This window comes from Chlamydotis macqueenii, chromosome 6 (genome assembly GCF_036417535.1).
Source record: "Chlamydotis macqueenii isolate bChlMac1 chromosome 6, bChlMac1.mat, whole genome shotgun sequence".
Classification (NCBI taxonomy): domain Eukaryota; kingdom Metazoa; phylum Chordata; class Aves; order Otidiformes; family Otididae; genus Chlamydotis; species Chlamydotis macqueenii.
Window position 1 is genome coordinate 43,535,436 of NC_141561.1, and position 21,919 is coordinate 43,557,354.

Genomic DNA, 21,919 nt, shown 5'->3' on the forward strand with positions numbered 1-21,919 from the left:
CCGACATTCTGATATTCCGTACTTGTATCTGTGGTGAAGTAAGCCATTGACTTGCGTTGCCTAGTCGGTCTGAGATGTTGCTAAAGCGTACCCCGATGGCACAAGTGGTGAAAGGTGCTCCCACGCTTTTCAGCGCCAGGCAAACCTAATGCTCATGAGTGTACGATGCAAACTCCTCCCAGAAATTTGTCGCTGTTGTTGGGACGATCATGATTGCTGGCAGTCCCAGCAGAAGGCGTTGGCTGCTCACCTGTCAAGACAAAACACACTCTTGGCTTTCATTATTAGGGCTTTTACAAATGCGTTCACAGGTTTTCTTAGTCGCTGGGTGTTGCATTCACAAGAGCTGGCCGGATGCATCTGGCCGGATACCGTTTCGGTCCTGATGCTGTTTGTACGCAACCATAAGCGCGTCCCATTACCAGCAAAGGCACCGGCTTCTTGTCCCACATTCCTGAGAGGGGGTCTCTTACCCGCACTATCCCTATAGGGTGCTGTGGGCCACCAAAGTGGTCTTTAATGCGTCCCTCCAGATGATTTAACGAGGACAGTGCTCTATGTAGCATTGCGTGAGGACACCGCTCCTCCCTCTATAGTCCTCCCCCCTCTTTAAGGCATTGTAGACGCTGTTTGAGTGTTCGATGGGCTCTTGCTACTGTTGCTTGTCCCTGGCTATTACCTGGGATACCGAAAGAGTGTCGTATCCCCCACCTGGCCAAAAATGCAGCAAAGGTCTGACTGCGGTAGCTGGGGCCGTTATCGGTTTTTACTTCTACTGGAACTCCCAGTACCGCGAATGCCGCGCGGAGGCCTCAAACACAATGTCATAGAATCATAGAATCATAGAATGGTTAGGGTTGGAAGGGACCTTCAAAGGTCTTCTAGTCCAACCCCCCTGCAAGGAGCAGGGACATCCCCGACTAGATCAGGCTGCTCAGAGTCTCATCCAGCCTGGCCTTGAACGTTTCCAGGGATGGGGCATCACCACCTCTCTGGGCAACCTGTTCCAGTGTTCTATAACTCGCATTGTAAAAAATTTTTTCCTAATTTCTAATCTAAATCTACCCCCCTCTATTGTAAAACCATTACTCCTTGTCCTATCGCAACAGGCCCTACTGAACAGCCTTTCCCCATCTTTCTTGTAGGCCCCCTTGAGGTACTGGAAGACCGCTCTCAGGTCTCCCCGGAGCCTCCTCTTCTCCAGGCTGAACAGCCCCAACTCTCTCAGCCTGTCCTCATAAGAGAGGTGCTCCAGCCCTTTTATCATCTTTGTGGCCCTCCTCTGGACCTTCTGCAACTCCTTCTCCAACATCTTGCCGTTTGCCCTGTTTCGGCCGTTGCCCAAATGGCTCCACGGCAGGTATCTACCACTACATGAAGGTAACGAAAGCGACCAAATATGGGGTATTCCGTGACATCTCCTTGCCAGAGATCTCCCGGTTTTAAGCCACGGGGATTTACTCCTGAAGGGAAAGTGGGGAGTGACGTGCAGGCCTCGCATTCTTGAATGATGTGCCGTGCTTGCGCTAAAGGAATATGGAACAAATTTTGCAATGCAATTGCGCTCTGGTGGAATTGAGCATGCGAGGCGCGTGCGAGATCTAAGGACGAGATTCCCACGGCCATGGCGCAGGCTTTGTGGGCTCTGCGGTTTCCTTTTGTTATAAACCCAGGTAAGGAGGTGTGACTATTACAGTGCATGATAAACACGGGGCATGCACGTTCACTCAGCGCCTGATACAGTCGTAGCGCCGTGGGGGTGCGAGCCCCACAGCAGTCTTTACACAGTTGTGCCATGCAAAAGCAGTATTGGCTATCTGTCACTGTATTGACCGGGCAGGCAGCGAACTGCTGGAGCGCTGCGCACACTGCCGCGAGTTCCAGCTGCTGTACTGAGGGGGTTTCAGGTGAATGTACCACACGTTGTTGCCATTGCTTCCTCTGCAACCAAACGACCCCATACTTTGGTGTTTTTCCTGCGGCGTCTGTAAATACCGTCGGCCCATTTACCGGCCGAGTTGCAATGAGTATTTTTGGTAAGACACGAACCACCGCCAGGATTGTGCCTACTTTTGTGGGCGCAGAGCCGATTAGCAGGCCAGGACAGTCGGCTAAGGCGGCTTGCACTGCCGTACTATGTTGTATAACATGGTGGAGGGATGTTGCCTCCATTTCTACCTGGATTTTCTGAGGTTCCTCCCCGCATAATTGTGTGATCTTTTTCCAGCCCCAGGAGATGGCTCCGGCCAGTACTGCTGACCACTGGGGTAACGCCACTCTTGGAATTCCCACATACCCATACATCAGGGGTGCTTCCGGCAAACCCTGAAATATGAGTACGATTGCTCCCTCTTTTTGCAGAATGATGTGGCGTCCCATCTCCTTTTGCGGGTCCCACCGCCATAGTCCGCCTTCCTGTAGTCAGCGGAAGAAGGTGGACAGCAGGTTTTTATGCCGAGCTATGCGGGGCTGCAAGATCTTGAGTCCCTGCCAGTTCGTCTGTGAACGGCTTCATCTCTTCAGGTGAAAAGAGGGTGAATTGCCGCAGCCATTGGATTGCCCCCACCAGTTTTTGCATGTCATTTAAGGTATGCACTTTAGGGTCTTCTATTACTATCTTTTGCGGAGAGATAAAGCATTGTTGAATGCGGGCCCCCAAGTAGTTCGTGGGACATACCTCTTGTCTTTTTCCGGGGGCTACTTGGAGTCCTGCTGACTCCAAGGTCCCTACAACCTCAGCACGCAGAGTGCTAGGCCAAGGGTCGGCTGCTGTCAGGATGTCATCCATGTAATGATACACAGTCCACTCTGGATGTTTCTGGCGGAGCGGCTCTAGTATCGCAGCAATGCATAACTGGCATAAGGTGAGTGAATTTGTCATCCCTTGTGGGAGCACCACCCAGTGATACCTTTTTGCGGGTGCCGCATTATTGGTAGTGGGGATGCTCATCGCAAATCCTGGAGCGTCATCTGGGTGCAACGGAATACTGGAAAAACAATCTTTTAGATCGATTACTAGGGTGTGCCAATTATCCGGTAACAGGGAAGGCCAGGGAAGACCAGGTTGTAAAGGGCCCATGGCTTCTAACACAGCGCTACCGCTCTCAGGTCATGCAAAAATCGCCACTGACCTGACTTTTTCTTTATAAGGAACACCGGGCAGTTCCATGGACTCGTGGTAGGGACTAAATGTCCTGCTTTTACTTCTCTGTCCACTAATTCGTGCAAAGCTGCCAGCTTCTCTTTTGTGAGGGGCCACTGGTCCACGCAGACCGGCTTATCGGAAACCCATTTCATCCGCTGGCAACTCACTCCAGTGGCCCCTAACAAAAATGTTCCCCAGTGACAATTTGTGTTTGCATTTGTGAGAGGACATCCCTTCCCACCAACGAAATGGACAAACTCGGGAGGACGTACGGCCGACATCGGCCCTGTCCCTTTTCTCCTTCTATCTGAATTGTAATCATTACCTCTGATTGCCTAGCAATCGCCATCCCGCCTACCCTCCCAGCTGTCGTGCTGTGCTCAGGGGCCAGTGTTTTGGCCAAACACTGGCCGGTACCGTGGTGATGTCCACACCCGTGTCGATCATTGCTGCAACGCGTGTTGTTGGATCCTTACAAGGCCCCGCTGAGCACGTCAGCTGTAGGAATACCATGGGTCGGGCGCCTTTCACCTGCATGGCTAGGCCTACTAACGGGCACTCTCCCGGTATTTCCCCTTCTAGCCCTACTGATTCTACTACCACCGTGTGTCCATTCGTTATTTGAGGAGGGATGTCCACCCCCCAAGCGTGTGCTCCCGCCCCATATACCACTGATCCAGGCTCCATGGGAGAGGTTATTCGCACGAGTCGAATTTCACCGGGCGCGACCGTGATAGGGGCACATGTTAGTTTTCCTCTTGGTTGGGCCCCGGCCAGGGTCCCCTCCAGGGAATGAGCGGTGCCGTCAGAGTCGTAGCTTGGTCTCGGTTCTGGGCCCGTGATCTTGTCGCAGCCACCTGGGCCCGCGGTTGGCTGCGGCTCCCGTTTCCTGCCACGATATTCCTTCCCTCTGCACCTTTCCCCACTGCCGAGGCCTGCTTTCGTTGTTTGCAGCTCCGGGCCAGATGGCCCTGCCCCCCGCAGACCCCGCAGCGGGCAGGCGATCGCACCCCGGCCTTTCCTTGTTGGGGCGTTCTCTTTGCAGGTGTCCTTCTCCCCCACACCCAAAGCACTTTGGTCCTCCTCCCCCTGCTGAGAGGCTGCAGAGATGGCTGCCGCCAACGGCGCTGCCTCTTGTAGCTTTTCGAAATCTACCCCAGCTTGTAACAATTCCCCGAGACTTGCCTCCCATGGGAGACGAGCCGGTGCCTGTTTAAAACTCTGCATGCAGTTTGTTCCTACGGGATCTTTTAGCACTGTGTTTTTGCCCCATCATCTAAATTACTCGCCTCTATAGCCGCAGACAGCCGATCAACGAAAGCCCCAAAACTTTCCGTCGGTTTTTGTTTCATCAGGGTATACGCAGGGCAACTACTTATAAGCGCTCCCATTTTGTCAAAAGCCTTGCGAGCGGCAGTCGCTGTCGCCATCAAAGTACCCACCGGCAGATGGCACAGGACCTGCGGGTCTGTGAAGGCCCCCCTCCCCGCTAGCTGCTCCTTCGTGGCCCCACACGCGGGGTGCGCAGGATTATGCTGTGCCTCTAAGAAAGCGCCCTCACAAGCTGCTTGGAAGGCGTTTTCCCAAAGCATACATTGTGCTGGGGAGAATATTGCTCTGGCCATCTGTCTGCAGTCAAAAGCACTCGGACAGTTTTGGAATACCCTATCTAGGAGCAGTTGAGCCGGCCCCCCTTGTATGCCCCCCTCCTTTATCTCTTTTCGCAGCTGAACCAGAATTTTATAATCTATAGGATTCCACACCGGCCCCCCCGGGCCCATGGTAATCGGGTATAACAAGGGAAGGTCCCCTCCCCCCGCTTCCAGTCTGCAGCCCGCCAAAATGCATTCCCGCGCTCGCAAACGCCAATTTTCTGCAAGATCCTCTAATTCCCCCAACTTTACCCCCTCTGCTGCTTCTGCTCTCTGAGCCGCTTGCTGGACACTCTGGGCTGCCTGTTCGGCCTTTTCCACCATCTCGCTCGGTTGCCCCATAAGATCTATCATTTTCCTCACCAAGTCCTGTCCCCCACCCGCTTCTCGCTCCTGTTGTTCCCCCTTTTTATCCGCCTGTTCCCCCCCCCCGGCCCAAATACGCCGGTGGCGCCGAGGCGTCTAACGGCTGATTTGTTCCCTCCTTCTGACTCTGACTCCAAGAGGAGAATGGCGGCGTGGGGAACGGAGTGGGGAATGGGCCTCCCCCCATCCCCCTTCCCTCCGCAACGGGGTGCGTCCACCCTGGGAATCCTGCTATTCCCCCGACAGAGTTATTTTTGTTGAACCCCTATACTGAGCGTGTTTTTCCTTTTCAGCCGGCGCTAACAGTGTCTCCTGCTCTCCGGGGTTTTCCTCGACCACCCCCCCTTTCCCCGACTTGTCCTCCGACTCGCCCTTCTTGCTCTCCTTTCCTTCCGCGGGTGTTCCCGTCCCTTCCCCCGGGTCAGCGAGGTCCACGACCGCGGCAGCTAGCGTGTCGCGGTGCTCTCTTGGCGCCTTAAAGGTATCTCGCACAGCTCCCCATGCCGAGATTAGCCCTGCAGCCTCCTTGTTTCCCGCACAAGCCGATTGAAACAACTCCTCCCCCGCCTTTTCTAATACGCTCCGGTCCAGGCACCCCCTGGACTCGAAGCCAGACCACGCCGCATCATCCACTGGAGTAGCGCGCGCGTCTGTTTCCCATGCACCTCCGTGCCTGCACGAGATGCTAATGTCTTTAACGTGCTCACCACCGCCTCCATGGATGCCATGGTTATCCCGGGTGCCACACGCGTTGCCGAAGAGCGCGCGCTACCCACTTCGAGAACCCTTCCTTTCTTCCTCTGGAACCGTCCTTCTTCTCTTGTGGCACACAGCTACCTCAAAGACCCCTTCACCCAGCCGGGCCTTTATCACGTCGGGGTCACCACTTGTAGCGTTCTTCTGTGGGCTGCTCTCCTCAGGAGGTCCCGAATACTAGGGCTCAGACCCGTCTCATCTGCCCTCCCAGGACAGGGACACGCAGAGACGGACACATTGCATCTAGCTCCAAATGCTGATTTATTGCTGCGTCACACAGCCTTATGTACCACACGCCACCTATACACCCGACTGCCCCGGAACCCCGTGACCTCCCTAGCCCGCCCCCTCTCGCCCCTGTTTGGCTTTCCCAATTTTTGTCCCGCCTCCCTACCGCCCCGCTTCTGCTATCCTATAGATGGAGTCTTACTGAAATAGCGGCGATGCTCCCTGTGAAGCAGAAGTTAATCTGCAGAGACCTGGTTTGGAAGTGCTCTGGTTTGCCATCTTATGCAACTGGAGTTTCCCGCTGTGCTCGTGACGGCCAGCCAAGCAGTTCTGTTTCCTTAGCTGCAGAAGCATCTCTGTCCGTGAGATGAAGATGAGGGATCTGAGCCACAGTCAGCAGGCACTGACCTCCCTTGAGCCCCGTGCCAGAGCCTGCCCAAGAGCCCTGGGCAGGGGCACTCGGGTGAAACGCATCCGTTTGAAGGGAGCCCCGGTGCGCAGAGCGATGGAGCGCGGAGGCCGTGTGGAGCTCCTGGGTGAGGGAGTCAGGGGGAGCCTGGGTTCAGGAGAGAGTGGAGAGCTGTGTGTGTCAGGCTGTGCTTCTCGGGGTGCTTCGTGAGAGCGACAGGGCCGGCTGTGCTGGGCTGTGCGCGTGGGTGTCAGCCTGTGCCCAGAGCCCTGCCACGGGCAGGCTGGGAGGTGCGAGGTGCCAGCAGAGCAGGGCAGCGGGCTGAAGCAGGGTCCAAGTTATCACCAAGCGTGCCGGAGAGAAGAGCAGCTGGCCCCTTCTGAGGGCAGCGCTGGCACCTCTGTGGGCTGTGTGGGACTTGGCTTTTGGCATATTGGGCCAGAGTGGGTGTTTGCAGGTGGTGTGTGGCTCTGCTCACGGTCAGTCCTGCAGGCTAGCTGGCTTGGTCTGAGCCCTGGCACAGGTGATAGAGCTGGGAGGAAGCCTTTGGGTGCTGCCATGAGTTTCTCTGGCTGCTGCTGTGTTTCAGGGTAACACCCCGAGGGATGTGGCTGTGCTGGAGCGGGGAGGCTGTGCTGGCGGCAATGTCAGAGATGCCTGCAGTGGCCATTGTGTGCTTTCCCTGAGCTGCTGTTGCTGCTGTGAGATGAGGCCCTGCTAGCCAGGCGCCCTGGTGTGCGTGCCCCAGCAAAGGAGGGAAGTGCGGCTGGTTTCTGTGGCGCTGGGGCAGCAAGGAGCGGGTCAGAGATCCCTGCTGATGGCGTGCGCTGCTCCTGCGGGAGTGGGTGGGCGCTAGCGTCCCCGTCCCCTCTGCCTCCGTGTCCGCCATGGTGTTCCGAAGCCGCCTCCTCCCCTCTGTGTCCCTGCTGTCGCCATGGCGGTGTTGGGATGCCCTTGTTGCTACGGGAACGAGGGCAACAGTCCGGCTGAGAGCTGGGATCAAGCGGGTGAGTGTGCCTCGGTGTCCCCGCGGCGTGGGAAAGGTGAGGGATGCTGGTGAGCACCCCCGTGCTGACGTGGCTGCGTCTTGTCCCCTCTGAAAGAGGGAGGGCAGCCGTCGGTGCCGCTGAGCCCAGGCTGCTGAGGGTCGGGAGGAGGGGCTGGGGAGCGCGGCTGGGCAGAGACCCAGGGCTGTGGGGGAGCTCGCGGAGGGCTGACACCCCCTGTCCCACGCAGCGGTGTGGGGGCACCCCTTGTGTGAGAGGGGGGAGAGAGGCAGGGCTGCGCCTGGGCCAGGGCCACCTCGGGCCTGACAAAGCTCTCCTGGGAGCAGGTTGTGCTCCCCTCCTGTGGGATCCCGTCCCCTGCGACCAAGCTGCTTTTCTGGGGGAGGATTTGAGGGGTGAGGTGGCCTGTGGAGCAGAGTGGGGGCTCTGCTGCTGCCTGAGAGGCACCTGGGGGCGGCAGCGCTTTCCGTGTCAGGGCCTGGGAGCTGGAGCCCCTTCTTCCCCCGCAGAGCTGGACAGGGAGCAAGCTTTGCTCCCCAAAAGACAAACTGCCAAAACTTCTTCCTTTCTTCCCATGGGATGCCCTTGTGACTGCATCCAGGCTGTGGGTTAAACGTGGAGGGGACAGAGGCTGCCTGCCTCGCGGCTGCTGCTGTTGCCCTCCTCATCTTGCACGTGGCCTTTTGCATGTTCTGGCTCAGCCTGTCAATGAGGGGTGAGATTATTTGTGCTTGCTCTGTCTATAAAATGCGGTGAAGGCTTATGATGAGAAGTGCAACAGCTGGCCCAACTGGAAGGGACTGCAAAGCTGACTCACCGCGACTCCCCTTGCGTTTTAAACCCGTGGGTGATTTTCTGGGGAGCGGTTCCTGCGTACACCTAGGGAAAACAGCAAGGCTGGACTGCTCCAGGAGGGTGCAGATTTCTCAGACAATCTGATCCCCACAGGAGTCTTCCTGTGATTTCCAGGAACTTGGAATGGGCTCTTGACAGGAGCCCCTCAGGAGTGGTACGGCTTCGCTCACCTGCTGCTCTGGATTCAGCCATGCACAGTCAGCTCTGACCGCGCGTCTGGCTGCTGGCTGCTGCCCTGGGGATCCACTCATAGTCCTTTGGGTTCTGCTCTTCCCTTCCAAAGTCGCCAGCTGCGTGGGAGCTCTGATGCATTGTGAACCAAAATGAAATGTGGGCCAGATGCCCGGCCAAGAGTGAATAAAAAGGCAGAGCTGGTGCAAGTTGGGAAGGCAGGAGAGCAGAGGGAAATGCTGGGAGAAGAGACAGTCGTAGTGTAAGGCCTTAAGGCAGGAGCCATAGCTGTACATGACAGCATGTGGAGCTGTGGATCTCCAGCAGCCTCTTGGAAGGGAGCTTGGTCCACCTCAGTGTCAGCTGAGAGTCGGCGTTTGTTTAAAGAGCGAGCAGGAAGGTTTAACACCAGGCTCCTGGTCATTCTCTCAGCTGTGCTGGAGCTTTTGCACTGAATTGCAGGGTGACAGTGCCGCAGGGAGAAAGCACAGAGGAACTGGAATAAAAGGTGATAACAAAAGGGAAATCGTGCTCCTGTGGAGTGGGCCGTTGGCCTGGCAGGGCATGGTGGTCTGCGCTGGGTCCCCCTGGGGAATGCAACGCCTGGCTCCATCCAGACAGCCTAGCACCATTCCTCTGTAAGAGTTTCTCGGGTGCAATGTCCTGCGCGGCTCGTTGGCAAGCTTTGATAAATGAGCTTTGCCAGTTAGCAGCCTTGCAGATTCACCTCTGGAGCAGAGCCATCAGGTCTCCTTTTCAAGCGAGCTCCCCTGTGTCAGCATGAATCCCAGGAGAAGTTGTACATTAATGTCAATGAAAACCTGCCAGCTGCCAGCTGGGTATGAAGGTGTTGGCTGGGTAGCCCTTGGCTGATGGCAGAGCAGTGGGTGCCTCTGAGGCTAGTGATGGGCTCCGCACGGGATGCAGAGACAAGAGAAGAGGGCTGGTGGGATCCTACGTGGTCGCTGAGGCCACTTCTCTTGTCTGCCTTCCTGGGGTTGTGTGGATCCCTGGCCTTTGAGACAAAACTGCATCTGGTGCTGATGTTTGGGTGGTTTCAGGAGGCTCAGTGGCTGTGGTCTCTCTGGGGGAGCAGGCAGAGCTCTGCTGACAGGTTTTGCTTTGGTTGTCGTCTTCCAGAAACAGAAGTGAGTGCTTCAGTCCTTCAGGGGCTGTTGAGAAGCGCTACCTAACTCTTGGGAAAGAAGACTTTGGTGCTTTTGATCAACCGGTTTTGCAGAGCTGTTCTTCATGCTCTCAGCAGTATCGCCCAGCCATGTGGCTGCTGTGGTGGGATTTGAGCAGTCCTGGCTTCCTCTGCCCTTGAGCCTTTGTGCAAACCTGGCCACCCTTGTTGGGGAGCCAGCAGCGATAAAGTAGCTTCCCTTGGCGCGCGCTCCAGAAGAGAGACTGGAGGGGGAAATAACCTTCTCCTGAGGATGGGCATCCCTTGGGTGGGCAAAACCGGGTTATTGAGGTGAATCTATTAAAAGACACAGTGAGTGTTTCTTGTACACGAAGGAATCCATTTCCATTGCATATTCATTTTGCTTTCTGTCTAGCTGTAGTTATTTATCTTACAATGTCACTGCAGCGTTAATCTCGGGGAAACGTCTGTTGATCCTGTGTTCTCACAGTGCGTCTTCCTAAAGCTCAAAGCAGCTGCACTGTTGAGGCAAAGGGCGGTAGGTGTGGGGCAGTGGCGGTTGGCTGTTCCCTAAGGGATGGGGGGCCGATGTGGATAACATTGGTGCCAGGGCAGGGACCCCACCACGGGGGCCAGCCCAGCATCCAGGTGGGCAGATGATGCTGCAAACCCTGCAGCTCCCAAATAGCATCTTCAGAGGAAGCCAGCTGAGGCAGCAGCTCCCAAGGGGAAGGTGAAACGGCAGCCAAGCTGTTCCGCCATCCAGGCAGCCAGGACAGGCCAGCTCGGCATCCGAAGCAGCGAGACCTGCAGGAAGCACCTTGGAAAAATGCTCTGGGTCTCAAGCACCAAAGGCTGGTGTTGCTCTGTCCACAGCAACTGAGATGATGTTCTTCACGCAGCTTTCCTTCCGTGAGGCAAACAGACCAGCTAGTGGATGGTGATGAACTTAGGGGCAGCCAAGGTCTGGCTTTTGCTGAAGCTCTGAGCTGGGTCAGCCTTTTTGGAGGTGGCTTTATTGCGCAGTGTGCAGTGCGCTAAGGCCGTGGGGGTGCTGAGGCTGAGGGACTCCTTGGAAATGGCAGCTCCCATGACATTTTCCATCTCTGCTTCTCTTCTAGCTTGGTTCCGTGCTGCTGTTACTCTTTCAAGACAATGAAGAAAGGAGGACACACTCATCATCTCTGTGGGACAATGGAAGGTTTTGCCCCATCTCACCGGTGTGACCGTCTGCCTGCCATCCCAAACACCAAGGGCAAAGCTTCCTTGCAGAGCCGCAAGCCTGCCTGCCCTGTGTTTAAGCTCCATCCTCTGAGGATGGAGCTGATGCCAGGCCAGAGCATGGAGATGGTGCTGGAAGGCTTCTCCAGCACTCCCCAGGTGAGGTTGCCCCGAGGGCTGAGCCTTTCCCATCAGATCACCTGCGCTGGGACTTCTTCTGCAGCCCCTTGACATTTCCCTGAGAAAATGAGCAAGTGCTTTCAAGGAACTGTTGTAGTGGCACAAGCAAGCTGCCACCATGGCGGTACCAGTTGCGTTCCTTGCTGGCCACCATCAGTTGCTAAGGCTTTTTCATGTTTCTGTAGCTACCATAAACCCACCTTGCTGCTAGCAAAAGATGGGCAGAAGGAAGCATTACTAGCTCAGGGGCAAACGGCAGGTTACGAGGTGTCACGTGCTGAGGTGGAAGGGAAAGGCAGAGAAAAGATGCTACACTTTGACTAGGAGCACAGGCAGAAAGTAAAGAAAAATGCAAAAAAAAAATGCAAAGCTTCTGGGGGAAGCAGCGAATAAAACAAAACACCGGTGAAGGGAGGGAGTGTCTGGGAACGACATTTTTTTCCTCTGTAGACAAAGATGGACAGAGGGCTGCTCTAGCTCTAAGTCCTGGAGGAGAAAAACAAGCACATTGTGCCAGCTCTGGTGATCACAGTGACGGTCCCCACGTGGGAAACTGTTCCCAGGGATCACTGTATTTGACAGCTTGACTTTTGTCAGTGTTTCCATAACTGCCTGCCCCAGTCTCGCAGCCAGCCCCGCTGTCCCAAGGGCAGCCAGGTCTTGCGGCACCCTTGGATGGCAGCTCAGAGAGGGAAATGTCAGCAGGATTGCTGGCTGTTCTCCTCCCAGGCCCCTTCTTTCCAGGGGAAATCCAGCTCCGCAGAGAAGCTGCCGGCTAACCCTGCTGCGCATTCCCTGCCTGCAGCATTCCTGGGCACAGATGTTTAAGCGAATGGGAACTAAATCTGCATTAAGCTCCTGCTGGTATGAGTGGTTTGAAGGTTGTTTGAAAGCGTTGCCTCAGTGGTAGCTTGAAGAAGACTTGATTACTCCCCTCGCTGACTGTGATGAGACTGTCCCAGTGCAGCTCTGAGCCCACAGGTTTAGCTGAAGAGGAGACAAAGGTACCAGAAAGGAAATAAAGTGCTCAGGGCACTGGTGAGGGTGTCTTGCCTGGAAAGCTGAAAGGGCATCTGTGGGCACAGCTGTGGCTTTGTGGCTCCTGCAGTCAAAGCCAAGACTCTGGGAGTGGGCTTTCCACCTTCCTTGGGTCTTGAGAACTTAATACTCCTCAGGCTGGTCAGAAGCCCAACTCCCTGCCTTGCCCGTGCGACACAGATGATTTGGAAGGCTGTAGGCTCAGAGGAGGAGTTGGGTTGTGGTGTTGTACAAGAAGGAAGAGTGAGAAATGAAAGGAGGAATTGGAGAAGTGAAACCATGGGAAATGAGGAAAAAGTCTTGAATGTAAGAGCATCTGGCTTAAGCAGAGGCTTTTCTTGTGAAGGGCAAGACCTCTCTTTCCTGGGGTGCTTTAGGAGGGCAGAGTACACGAGTGATCCCCTCTTGACCTGAAAGCAGGCTGGCTCCTTGGGTTTTTCCATGGATCCTTTCCACTAAGCTTCCAAGGCAGGGTCTGCTGGCGTTGGCCCTTCCAGCACCTCCTTCCCTTCATATGGTTCTATATTTTTAATCAGCTCCAACAGCTCTCCGTACGTATTGTGCTTAGCAAGGGGGCACATCAAAGCAATAATCCTTTGTGGCAGGGATTATTACGGCTGTAGGCAGCAGGTGACTCACAGGTGCCTTTTGTGGACGTTGGGGTGTAGCATTATGGACACTGGCGTGCAGAATAAATAGGAAGCAGCATCAAAAGAAAAGGGGGCTCTTGAGGAGACCAGTGGCTGTCACTTCATGGCAGCAGTACGGTCCGTGGCTGGGTGATGGTAAATGCAGGGTGTGTTCTGGATGCCGTGCTAGCACCCGCCGGGTGACCTGCGACTCTTGCACACAGGTGGTGAAGGAGCGGCTGCTGTGTCACGCCATCGTGGGAAGGGAGGGAAGGAAGAGGCAGATAATGCACATGGACGTCACGTGCGAGTTCATTGCTCCCGTCCTGCAAATGTCCTCCAGGGCAATCACTTTCCGGGTGGAGAAGGTAAGTCTCGGGACTGCATCCTGGCATTTAATAGCGTGGCCGAGGCCTGAAAGCCTGTGGGGTGCGTGTGCTTGTGCTCAAGGAGGAAATGAAAGAGCTTCTCCAAGTCAGAGACGGGACTTTTTTTTAACTTCAGCCAAGTAAAACTGAGATGACAGCTGCTGCGCTGAAGGGGATCATGGCCACATCCAGAGAGACACAAGGTTCTGCAGTCAGTGTGAAGGGAGGTTCTTGAGGATCCTCCAAGGCACGGTGAAGTCTGAACAGCAGTCCTGTAGGGAAGCAGAGGAAAACTGAGATTGCTGTCAGCTCCTCAGGGTGATGAGCAAAACCTGTCATCTCTTGTCTCTCTTTGCCTTCTCTGACGTTGGTATGGATGCTAGCTCTTCGCATTTCCCCAACACTCACCTTCTTCAAAGGACCTGCAGACGACTTCAGCTGCAGCGCTGAGAACAACCCAAAGCAGGTGCCCTTTAGTCTCTGGATCCCAACTCCTGCGTGAACTTTCCCTCTCCCATGAGGTGTCTGACAAAGATAAGATATTTCAGTGTTTAGTTTCTGTGTTTTCAGATGTCTCCTCTGGTTCCCAGGCATCCTGAGAAGCACAAAATCCTGTGAGCTGGCAGATTTAATTAGAAGCTTTTCAGCTCTCCCTGATGTCTGCCTGTGGTGTGCTTGACGCCACGCGCTCCGATTTATGGAGGGCTATGGCACTGCAGCTGTTTGATATCAGCACGCACAGCACTAGTTTCCCAGACACTGTCTGGTTTCTATAAACCATGCAGGAAACCCAGAGCAATGCCCCCTGTAGCAGGGGCCTCAGGAGACAGGTTGCTACCGGGCAGCTGAGGTTTCTCGCTGACTGTGTGTGCGTGTAAATGTTCCAAACTAACCTCAGGCTACTGCAGGCTCTCCACTACAGGGTAAATCCTATTCCCTCCGCTGTCCCCACACGGGATGCTGCAGTTTCTGAACATGGAGAGCATCTGATAGTCTTAGAGGAAAAACTTTTGGAAGGATACAAACTAATGAAAATCGTAAATAGAGATGTATGCATGTCTGGGGTTGAAAAAGTTGCAATGCGTCAGAAAGGGAAGGAGGTCCATGGCCACTTGAACTTGATTTTTTCCCCTTGTCTTCTGTTTCTGTAGCAACCCAGTGATGTCCTTTGCCTTCAGTACAAGTCTCTTTCTTTAAAAAACGACTCCTCCCTGCCAGTCAGCCTTGTCCTGGCCTTAGAGCAACCCTTCTTCATCTGCGATGCGCACCGGCAGCCCCTCCCTGCAGATGTCCAGGTGAGCAGCCGTGGACCTTCCTGCTGGTGGGTGTTGGAGAGGGAGGAGTGTGGTGGCGCGTTTCTGGTGGGAGGCCCTCCAGTAGAGAAGTTGATACTTTAGAGTCAGCAGTAGACTGGCCTGAACTAAATCAGATTTGAAACGAGCTGCTGAAGGAAACAGAATATCATCTGAATTGGGGAAACACACCTGGCTCTAAGACATGGAGAGAAGGCAGCAGGCAACTAGGTCTGGGCAAGCCGGGTAGTAAAGGCGTCTCTTGGAAGCCGTCCCAGCTCTCCAGCCGCCATCCTCAGACCACTTCTGGAGCTGCTTGCTCTCTTGGAGGGCAGCTCTGCCTTCAGCCTGGTGCCTGCCCTGCTGTTAGTGGAAGGTGTGGGACGTGGACCCTGCTAAACACGTGTTGTTGTAGGCACGGCCACCACTTCTGTGCCGTGCTGGTGACTAGCCCCGGCAAGGGTGAGGACGCAGTGCTGTTGTGTTTGTGTTGAGTGTGAGGATAAAGGAGTTTTTCTAGAGTCAGGGGAAAAGGCCCTGGCTTGCTAGAGTGCTGCTTTGGTGATGTACTCAGCATACAGCTTTGGTGGGTTCCGAGTACAGTAGAACAATATTTCTTTCCCCCTTGTATCGCTATCGATGCAGAGCACAGAGATGTGAGCCTGAGGCAGTCTCAGAGAAGACTGCTGTGGTGCTTGCGGTCAGGTGCACACTGTCCAGAAAATGAAGCATGACCTGAAGCCCACGTAGGGGTCACACTTTGAGCATTGACACGTTTTATGCCCTCAGACCTTGGGACTTCATCAGCTGGTGGTGAATGCTTTTCATCTCCTTGCAGCCCATGAAGCTGGAGGTAGGGGAGGAGCTTCATCTCTTCATCGGCTTTAACCCTGCTTATGAAAAGGATTTGAATAGCCGGGTAGCAGAGAAGACTCTGAAGATACAGTTTCTAGAGCACCCGCATGTGGAGCTGGTCCCCGTTAGGGGAGAGGTCTACTTTCCCAGTCTCCGCATCCAGACCACGGCCCTGGACTTTGGCGGCATCTTGAATGACACCGAACAGGAGCGTTACGTCGAGATGACCAACTGCAGCCCGCTTCCTGTCCGGTACCACTGGATGCTCCTGCCAAACAGCCACGTGAGCCGGAGGAGGTATGTGCACCTCTGCCCTCTCCTTGAAGCTCTTCTTCCTGATGTCCTGCCTGTCCTTGGCAAAGACCAAGGCTGTTTGCCTGGGACCTGACAAATTGCATTCCACTTTGCCTTGTGGAAATAACACCTGCCAGCTGTGGTCAGGGGAGATGCTCAGCAAACAGGTGATCTTCACCAGTTTGATGCTGGGAAGGAGACAATGTTCTCCAGCCAAGCTGGGGCTGTAGGATACTACCAGCACGTTTTGCCGAGCCGTAAGCTAGAATCCTGCTTTATTTCTGGAGCTACAAAGCCATGCTTAGGCCCTTGGACAAGCAGATGTATCATGTGGCCTCTTTTCCTTCCCTGCCAACTCTGTTTGTTGTCGTCTCGTACTAAGAAGCTACAACGGCACTGCCACCAGCACGCTGTGCTGCTGTCCCAGCCTCTTGCTGCTGTTTGGCTGTAGCCTCTGTACTGGTTCCCCTGGGAAGGAAAGCTGGCGTGGAAAGCTGCTTTCTCAGAGCTTGGTGGCCTGAGGCAAACAGCACCTTGGTGAAGTGAGTTTCCATCTGTTAACGTGCACGTCACCTTCACGAACCAGCTCTTGAGTGTTTCACAGCAAACGGCAGGTTCTGCTGTGGCTTCGGGTACAGCTGTAGATGTTGGCGGGAGGACTTGTCTGAGCATCCCTGGCGAGCAGGGCTGTCCAGCGCTGGCCTGTGGGTTCCAAGCCCAGGACCAGTCTTCCAGTTGCGCTGGAGCCCATCTCTCAACACATTGCTAGCAGTTCCTCCCGCTGTGGCCTCTCTGCACAGGGCAAACGTCTGGTCTGGACAGTTTTAATTACAGCAGCAAACGATGTTGCTGTAACGCTGTAGGAAACAAAGCCAAGTTTACCATTGGACATGGAAGTGCTGCTATTCCAAATACAAGAGATCACCACGAAACAGTTTTGTTGAGGGAACTGGGATCTGGCCCGGAGGAGACGAGCTGTTGGAACTGGAAATGAGCTGTTGCTCCGAGCAGGGCTTGGGGGAGAAGTCCTGGGAACTGGGGTAGCCCGTTCACAGCTGAGCCTTACCAAGTAACAACAAGTCTTCAGTGTGGCCCTTCTTGATGCAGGGCGCCTTCAAGAACAGACCCTAAAAGGCAGAGGGAGGTCTGCAAGAGCAGGTGGAGGGAGGTGGGCAGGGAAGGAGGAGCAGGGCTGTAAGCTCTGCTTGGAGGCCTCTGCCATCTCCTGCTGAATTAGACTAGGCTAGTTTAAGTACAAGCAGGCTCCATCCCTGCTCCGGCCTGATCGCACTTAGAGAACGCTACCAGCACTGCTGCTTGTTTGGACGGACCTACAGCTGTGGGTAATTGTCAAGGGAAATTTCAGGAGAAATATCCAGTAGAGCTGCAGATTCTCTCACTTAGGCCCTCTGGGTGTGGAAGGCACGGTCTGCAGGGGTGGGTGCTTTCAGGAGGGCACTGGGGGGTCTGTTGTAGCTCATCGCTGTCCAGATCTGCCCCTTTGTGTCTCAGTCTCACCTTTTTGCACAGTTCATGTGTCTTTTCTTGCTGCGCTTCTTACCTCCCCACAAGGCGTTCACCTCTGTCCTCTTCCACTTCTCCTTGCAACCAGTTACCAGCTGCCCGCACCAGCGCTATTCCAGCAGCGAGGCGCGTCATCCCCGGGCAGCGTGGCGAGGATCAAGACTCAGAGCCCGGTGAGGATGAAGGAACTGAGGCAGCTGGGGGAGGCAGACCCCCTCGCCTTGAGAGCGGAGGATGTAAGTAGGAATGTGTCTCTCTCCTGCATTTCCAGTGTGGCAAGCAGTTACGCAGCTCCCGCTCCCACGGATGGCTCTCGATGCTGCTCACAGAGCAGCTTTGCACCCCTCCAAGCACATCCCACAGCACTGCTGCAGCGACTGGTCACTGGAGAGACTGTGCGGGATGTGTCATAGGATTGATGGAGGGCATTACCTCTGCTGCACCCATGGAGGGCATTATCCATCTTGTCTCTAATCGAGTGGTCAGCAGGAAACTTCTGCAGTAGATTTTGCTGTAGCGTCTTGAGAGAGAGCAGCATGCAAATCAGAGAGAGAGTGCAAAGCATCAGGAGTCAGAGGAGCTGGGCTGGAGTCTTCCTAGGGGCTCCTAGGGCTCTCACCTCCAAGTCTTTGTGTTTCTCTAAAGGCAGTAAAACCTGTTTCTAAAGGCAGCAGAGAGAATTTGTTGCTGCCAGGAGACCTCCAAAGTACTTCAGTGTAGTGTATTAATGAATGCCTTAATGAGTGAGCAAGGGAGAAAATTTTTCCCGTGGTTACTGTGCTGGAAAGTGGAATGGATGCAGGCTGAGATGAGGATGATTTTGCCTGTGTTTGAGGGAGAGGTCCCTCCAGCCATGTCTGTCCTTTTCTCCAAGCCACGGCTCCCCTTCTGCACCCATTTCAGTGCTCGACATCTTGATCTCTCCTCCCTCGCTTCCAGGTTTTCGACATCCTGCCTCTGCATGGTGTGCTGCAGCCAGGCGAGAGCCAGCGAGTCACCTTCACTTTCTTTGGCCACGCCAACATTGTTGCCCGCGCCATGGCGCTGTGCAGGGTGGAGGGAGGCCCGACCTACAAGATGGCGTTGAGTGGGGAGGCTTCGCTCATCAGCTACCACCTAGACGTCATGGAGATTGACTACGGGCTGCAGGTACCGTGCACTTCTCTTGGCAGAGGTCCTTGTCACGAAACCACCACCGGCGGGTTGCTGCCCACCTAGGTCCAGGGCTCTCTCCCCTTCCCAGCTACTTTTTGAGTGATACGTCCTGCATCCAGGCTGGGTTTTGATGGCCATCTCCACACCTGCTCCCCCAAAATTGGCAGTTCCTCCTCTTCAAGGTCACTCATGCTGCCTCCTGGGGCAGGCAGGATCCCAGAGGTGATCTCCAGGGGGACATGCCCCAAGACATCCATCCACTGATCCGCTCCTAAAGCCTGAGGTCCAAGGAGATGCTCTCTTTCCATGCTCTTGATTAACCAACACAGTAAACCAGGGAGGAAGTGAACTTGGGCTTCCCGTCACTGTAGCTGGAGAGAATGTCCCACAATGATCCCTGCTTTGCTTCTTTTCAGCTCAAAACCCCCCAGATATTTCCAGCTGTTGGCCCTGTACATGTTGCACGTCCATCTCCCTTTGTCGCTGTCACTGCAAGCTCTGCAAATACTTGCGTGCGGGTGCCTGTTCTTCTGAAATGTCTTGGTGCCTCCTCCTTTCTTTCAGCCAGCTGTTAGATGACACCTTGAAGTGCAGAGGGCTGGCATCCTCTTTGGTTTCTTGATTACTGATCTGTCTATGGTTGGTATTGCCCCTCTGCATGCCGCCATCACTCTCTGTTCCTGTGCAGGGCTAAGAGCTACCCTGTGGCTGTGGGCTCCCCAGCCTGACCTGGGAGAGTCAAGTGCCCGTATCTTCTCTGCAGTCCCTGCTTCTCTCTTGCGTTGTGTTCATTTGCTCTCATCCCAATGCAAGCAGCAGGAGACTCCCAGCAGCAGGCTGGTGTGTGTAACTTCCCGCTCCTCTGCCCTCTCTTCAGCCGTTTCACAAAGTCGCGGAAGCAGAGCTCACCCTGCAGAACAGCGGCAAGGTGGGAATCACCTACGCGGTGCTAAGCCCCAGCACGGCCACTGCAGACAGCCCGCTGCCCGGCGTGCCCCTGGTTGTGCCCAGCACGGTGAGTAGCACAAGCGATGAACCCTGGGCCTGTCTCAGGCTGCCCAGGAGAGGGTGAGAGGGAAAAAAGGGAAAAAAGACAAGACCCACAGAAGCAGCCAGGAGAGACAGGGCTGTAAGCAATTGCTGCTGGGGGGCAGAGAGGGTCAAGCAGGTGCGGGCCTGAGAGAGTTCCTTAACGGCCGCTGCTGGCGGGTGGCCCTGCTGTCACACAGCACCCACCGGCGGGAGGCACGAGTGCTTGGGGAGCTCTCTGGCCCCCAGCTGCTGAGCTCTCTGCTCATGCTGGCGCTGGAGCCGGATGGCGCAGACTCTGCTGAGGGTCGCCTTCCCCCGGTTGTGTGATTGGACAGGACTTATTCCTGGTGCGAGCCTGCACAAACCCTGCCTGCCCCCTGCCAGCACTAAGCAGGGGAGACTGAAATACTTTCTTGTTTGGGCGTGAAGGTCCTTTGCCAGAAATGGTGACAGCCCCTGTACTGGTCCCTCACTGCTCCAGCTTTGCTGCTCTGCAGCAGCTTTGTGGGGCAGTGAGGGGGGCCAGGGAGGAGCGGGGCTGTGGAATAGCAAGGAGAGGAGTTTGCAGCACCCCACCATCCCAGCTTCTCCGTTCTGCGTGGGTGTCTTTGAGCTGAAGCAGTGTTCCTATCTATGTCCCTTTGTGCAATGGGAAGAGGAAGCCAAATGGCTTTCACATTTCCTCATGCCTGTCTCCGAAAAGGGCTGAGACGCTGATGCCCCCTTCCCGCGAGCTCCCGAAAGCACAGCTCTGCTTGGGCCCGGGCAGTGGTTGCTGTAGTTGCTTCATGGGCCCGGGCAGCTTGGCAGGGCTGGCTTTCGCTGCAGCTGTGTTGTGTGCTGCAGTAAGGGCACAGGAGACCAAGTGGCAGGATGTGTCCCGCTCAGCAGCTTCTCCCTGCAGCGTGGAGGGGAGCCGGGAGCTGAGGGTCCAGCCCAGTGTGCAGAGGGCGAGCTGCAAAAGCTGAGACCATGTCCTGTCACCTCGAGCAGTGGTGCTGTCTGCTTGTAGTTGCTCCTGACCTGGCTGGCGTCAGCCCAGCCCGGGACTCCGACAGCCCTTCTGGAAGCCCAGAGAGGAGGTGGCCTTCCTGGCAGCACCTTCTTCCCTGGATCTCCTCCTGCACTGGGCTCCTGCTTCTCCAGAGATGTACGTTTGCAGATCACTGTGAGTCTGGAGAGACTCGAGCACCCTGGGTGCAACCACACAGGCAGGAGACGTTTGGTTGGGATCTGTGAATACGTCGGCGCTCAACACCAGCCTGGGCACCACTGACGTGCTGGGACAGGAGCTGCCGGCCCGTCTGAGAGTGCGGGCACTTCCCTCATCTTGCGTAGCGGCTGGCAAAAGAGCCTTTCTTCCCTCAGCTTGGCTCTGGCTGGCAGAGGGCACACCTCGTGAGCAGAAGAGCTGTGCTCACGCTGAGCAAAGGGCAGGCAGTGCTGTGGGAATGCAGCCTTAGGAGCCCTCTGAAGGACACAGTGCATCCTGGTGCAGGAGATGTGAGCTTTGGGACAGAAGAAGGCCAGAAGGCCATGTTGTCTGACCCTTTCTGAGCCTGGAGAACATGCCTTCTCTTGGCAGCATGTCTATCGTCTGAGCCATCCCTCCACCAAAGCCTCTTTGGTGCATTCCCTCCCTCTTCTCCCGCGCTCTGCAGGGTTACGTTGGACCTGGCACGCGGAAAGTTCTCAAAGTCTATTACCTGCCGGGAGTGCCTGGAGGCTTCTGCAGGACTTTCCAGATCCGAGTGGCTCACCTGGAGCCAGAAGAAATTTCCCTGAAAGGAGAGGGGAGCTTTCCCAGGATCTGCTTGGACCTGCCCAGGAACGTCAAAGGTAAGCACTGCCCGTCTGCTCCCCAGGAAGGCCCTGGGGTTTTTTTCCCCCATGTTATATGTCCCTAGGGCATCTTGCTTGAGGAATGTGTTTCTGGGAGAGGCCAGCGTTAGGGGAATGGGGCTTCCCAGCTTGAATGGGAATGGCGCTGTGCCCACACTTGTATTTGTGGATGTTCTCTTCCTTCAGGAAATGAAAAATATGAGAAGCTGCTCAAAGAGGCAAAAGAAAAGGTGGAAAAAGACAGCCAGAGGGACGAAGCAGTTGTTCTGAGGGAGGCTGCGGCAGCGGAGCCACCCATGGACAACTCGCAGAGTCTGGTGAGGAACAACTGCTTCCCTCTTTGGCACAGGGTGCTCCCCCTGTGTCCTTTGGGCCCCTTGCACCCCACAGCAGGCTTCCTGGGGTCCTGCTGGCACTTGGGACCTCCCTGCCCACACCTGCCCATGGTCATGCATCAACTCAGCATTGCCCATGGGCTGCCCACCTCGGGGCATTGTCCCTCCCATAGATGCACCAGCTTCCTGACTGCCCCAGGGAGGGATCCTGAAGACCCTGCTCAAGGCATCGAATTGATGGTTCTTTGTGCTGGCGCTGCAGGTCATGGCTGGGGTGTCTGTGGCTCACAACAATGGGGACAATCTGTTTAACAGGGCCTGCAGCATGACAGGACAAGGGGTCATTGTTTTTAACTACAAGAGGCCAGATTCACACCAGGAATAAGGAGAATTTTTTTTATGATGAGAGTGTTGAAGC

The 21,919-nt window shown here is 55.4% G+C and overlaps 1 protein-coding gene across 1 annotated transcript in view; it reads left to right on the forward strand.

Moving 5' to 3' along the window:
* Positions 1–7,490: 7,490 nt before the first annotated feature.
* Positions 7,491–21,919, forward strand: part of LOC147600341 (axonemal central pair apparatus protein HYDIN-like) — a 39,626-nt gene continuing 25,197 nt past the window's right edge. The window contains exons 1-11 of the mRNA XM_086751231.1: positions 7,491–7,563; positions 10,613–10,676; positions 10,858–11,116; positions 13,029–13,172; positions 14,324–14,467; positions 15,303–15,616; positions 17,226–17,373; positions 18,077–18,286; positions 19,170–19,307; positions 20,986–21,163; positions 21,353–21,483. Of these exons, the coding sequence (XP_086607357.1) occupies positions 7,491–7,563; positions 10,613–10,676; positions 10,858–11,116; positions 13,029–13,172; positions 14,324–14,467; positions 15,303–15,616; positions 17,226–17,373; positions 18,077–18,286; positions 19,170–19,307; positions 20,986–21,163; positions 21,353–21,483 (1,803 nt within the window). The remainder of the gene's footprint in view (positions 7,564–10,612; positions 10,677–10,857; positions 11,117–13,028; positions 13,173–14,323; positions 14,468–15,302; positions 15,617–17,225; positions 17,374–18,076; positions 18,287–19,169; positions 19,308–20,985; positions 21,164–21,352; positions 21,484–21,919) is intronic.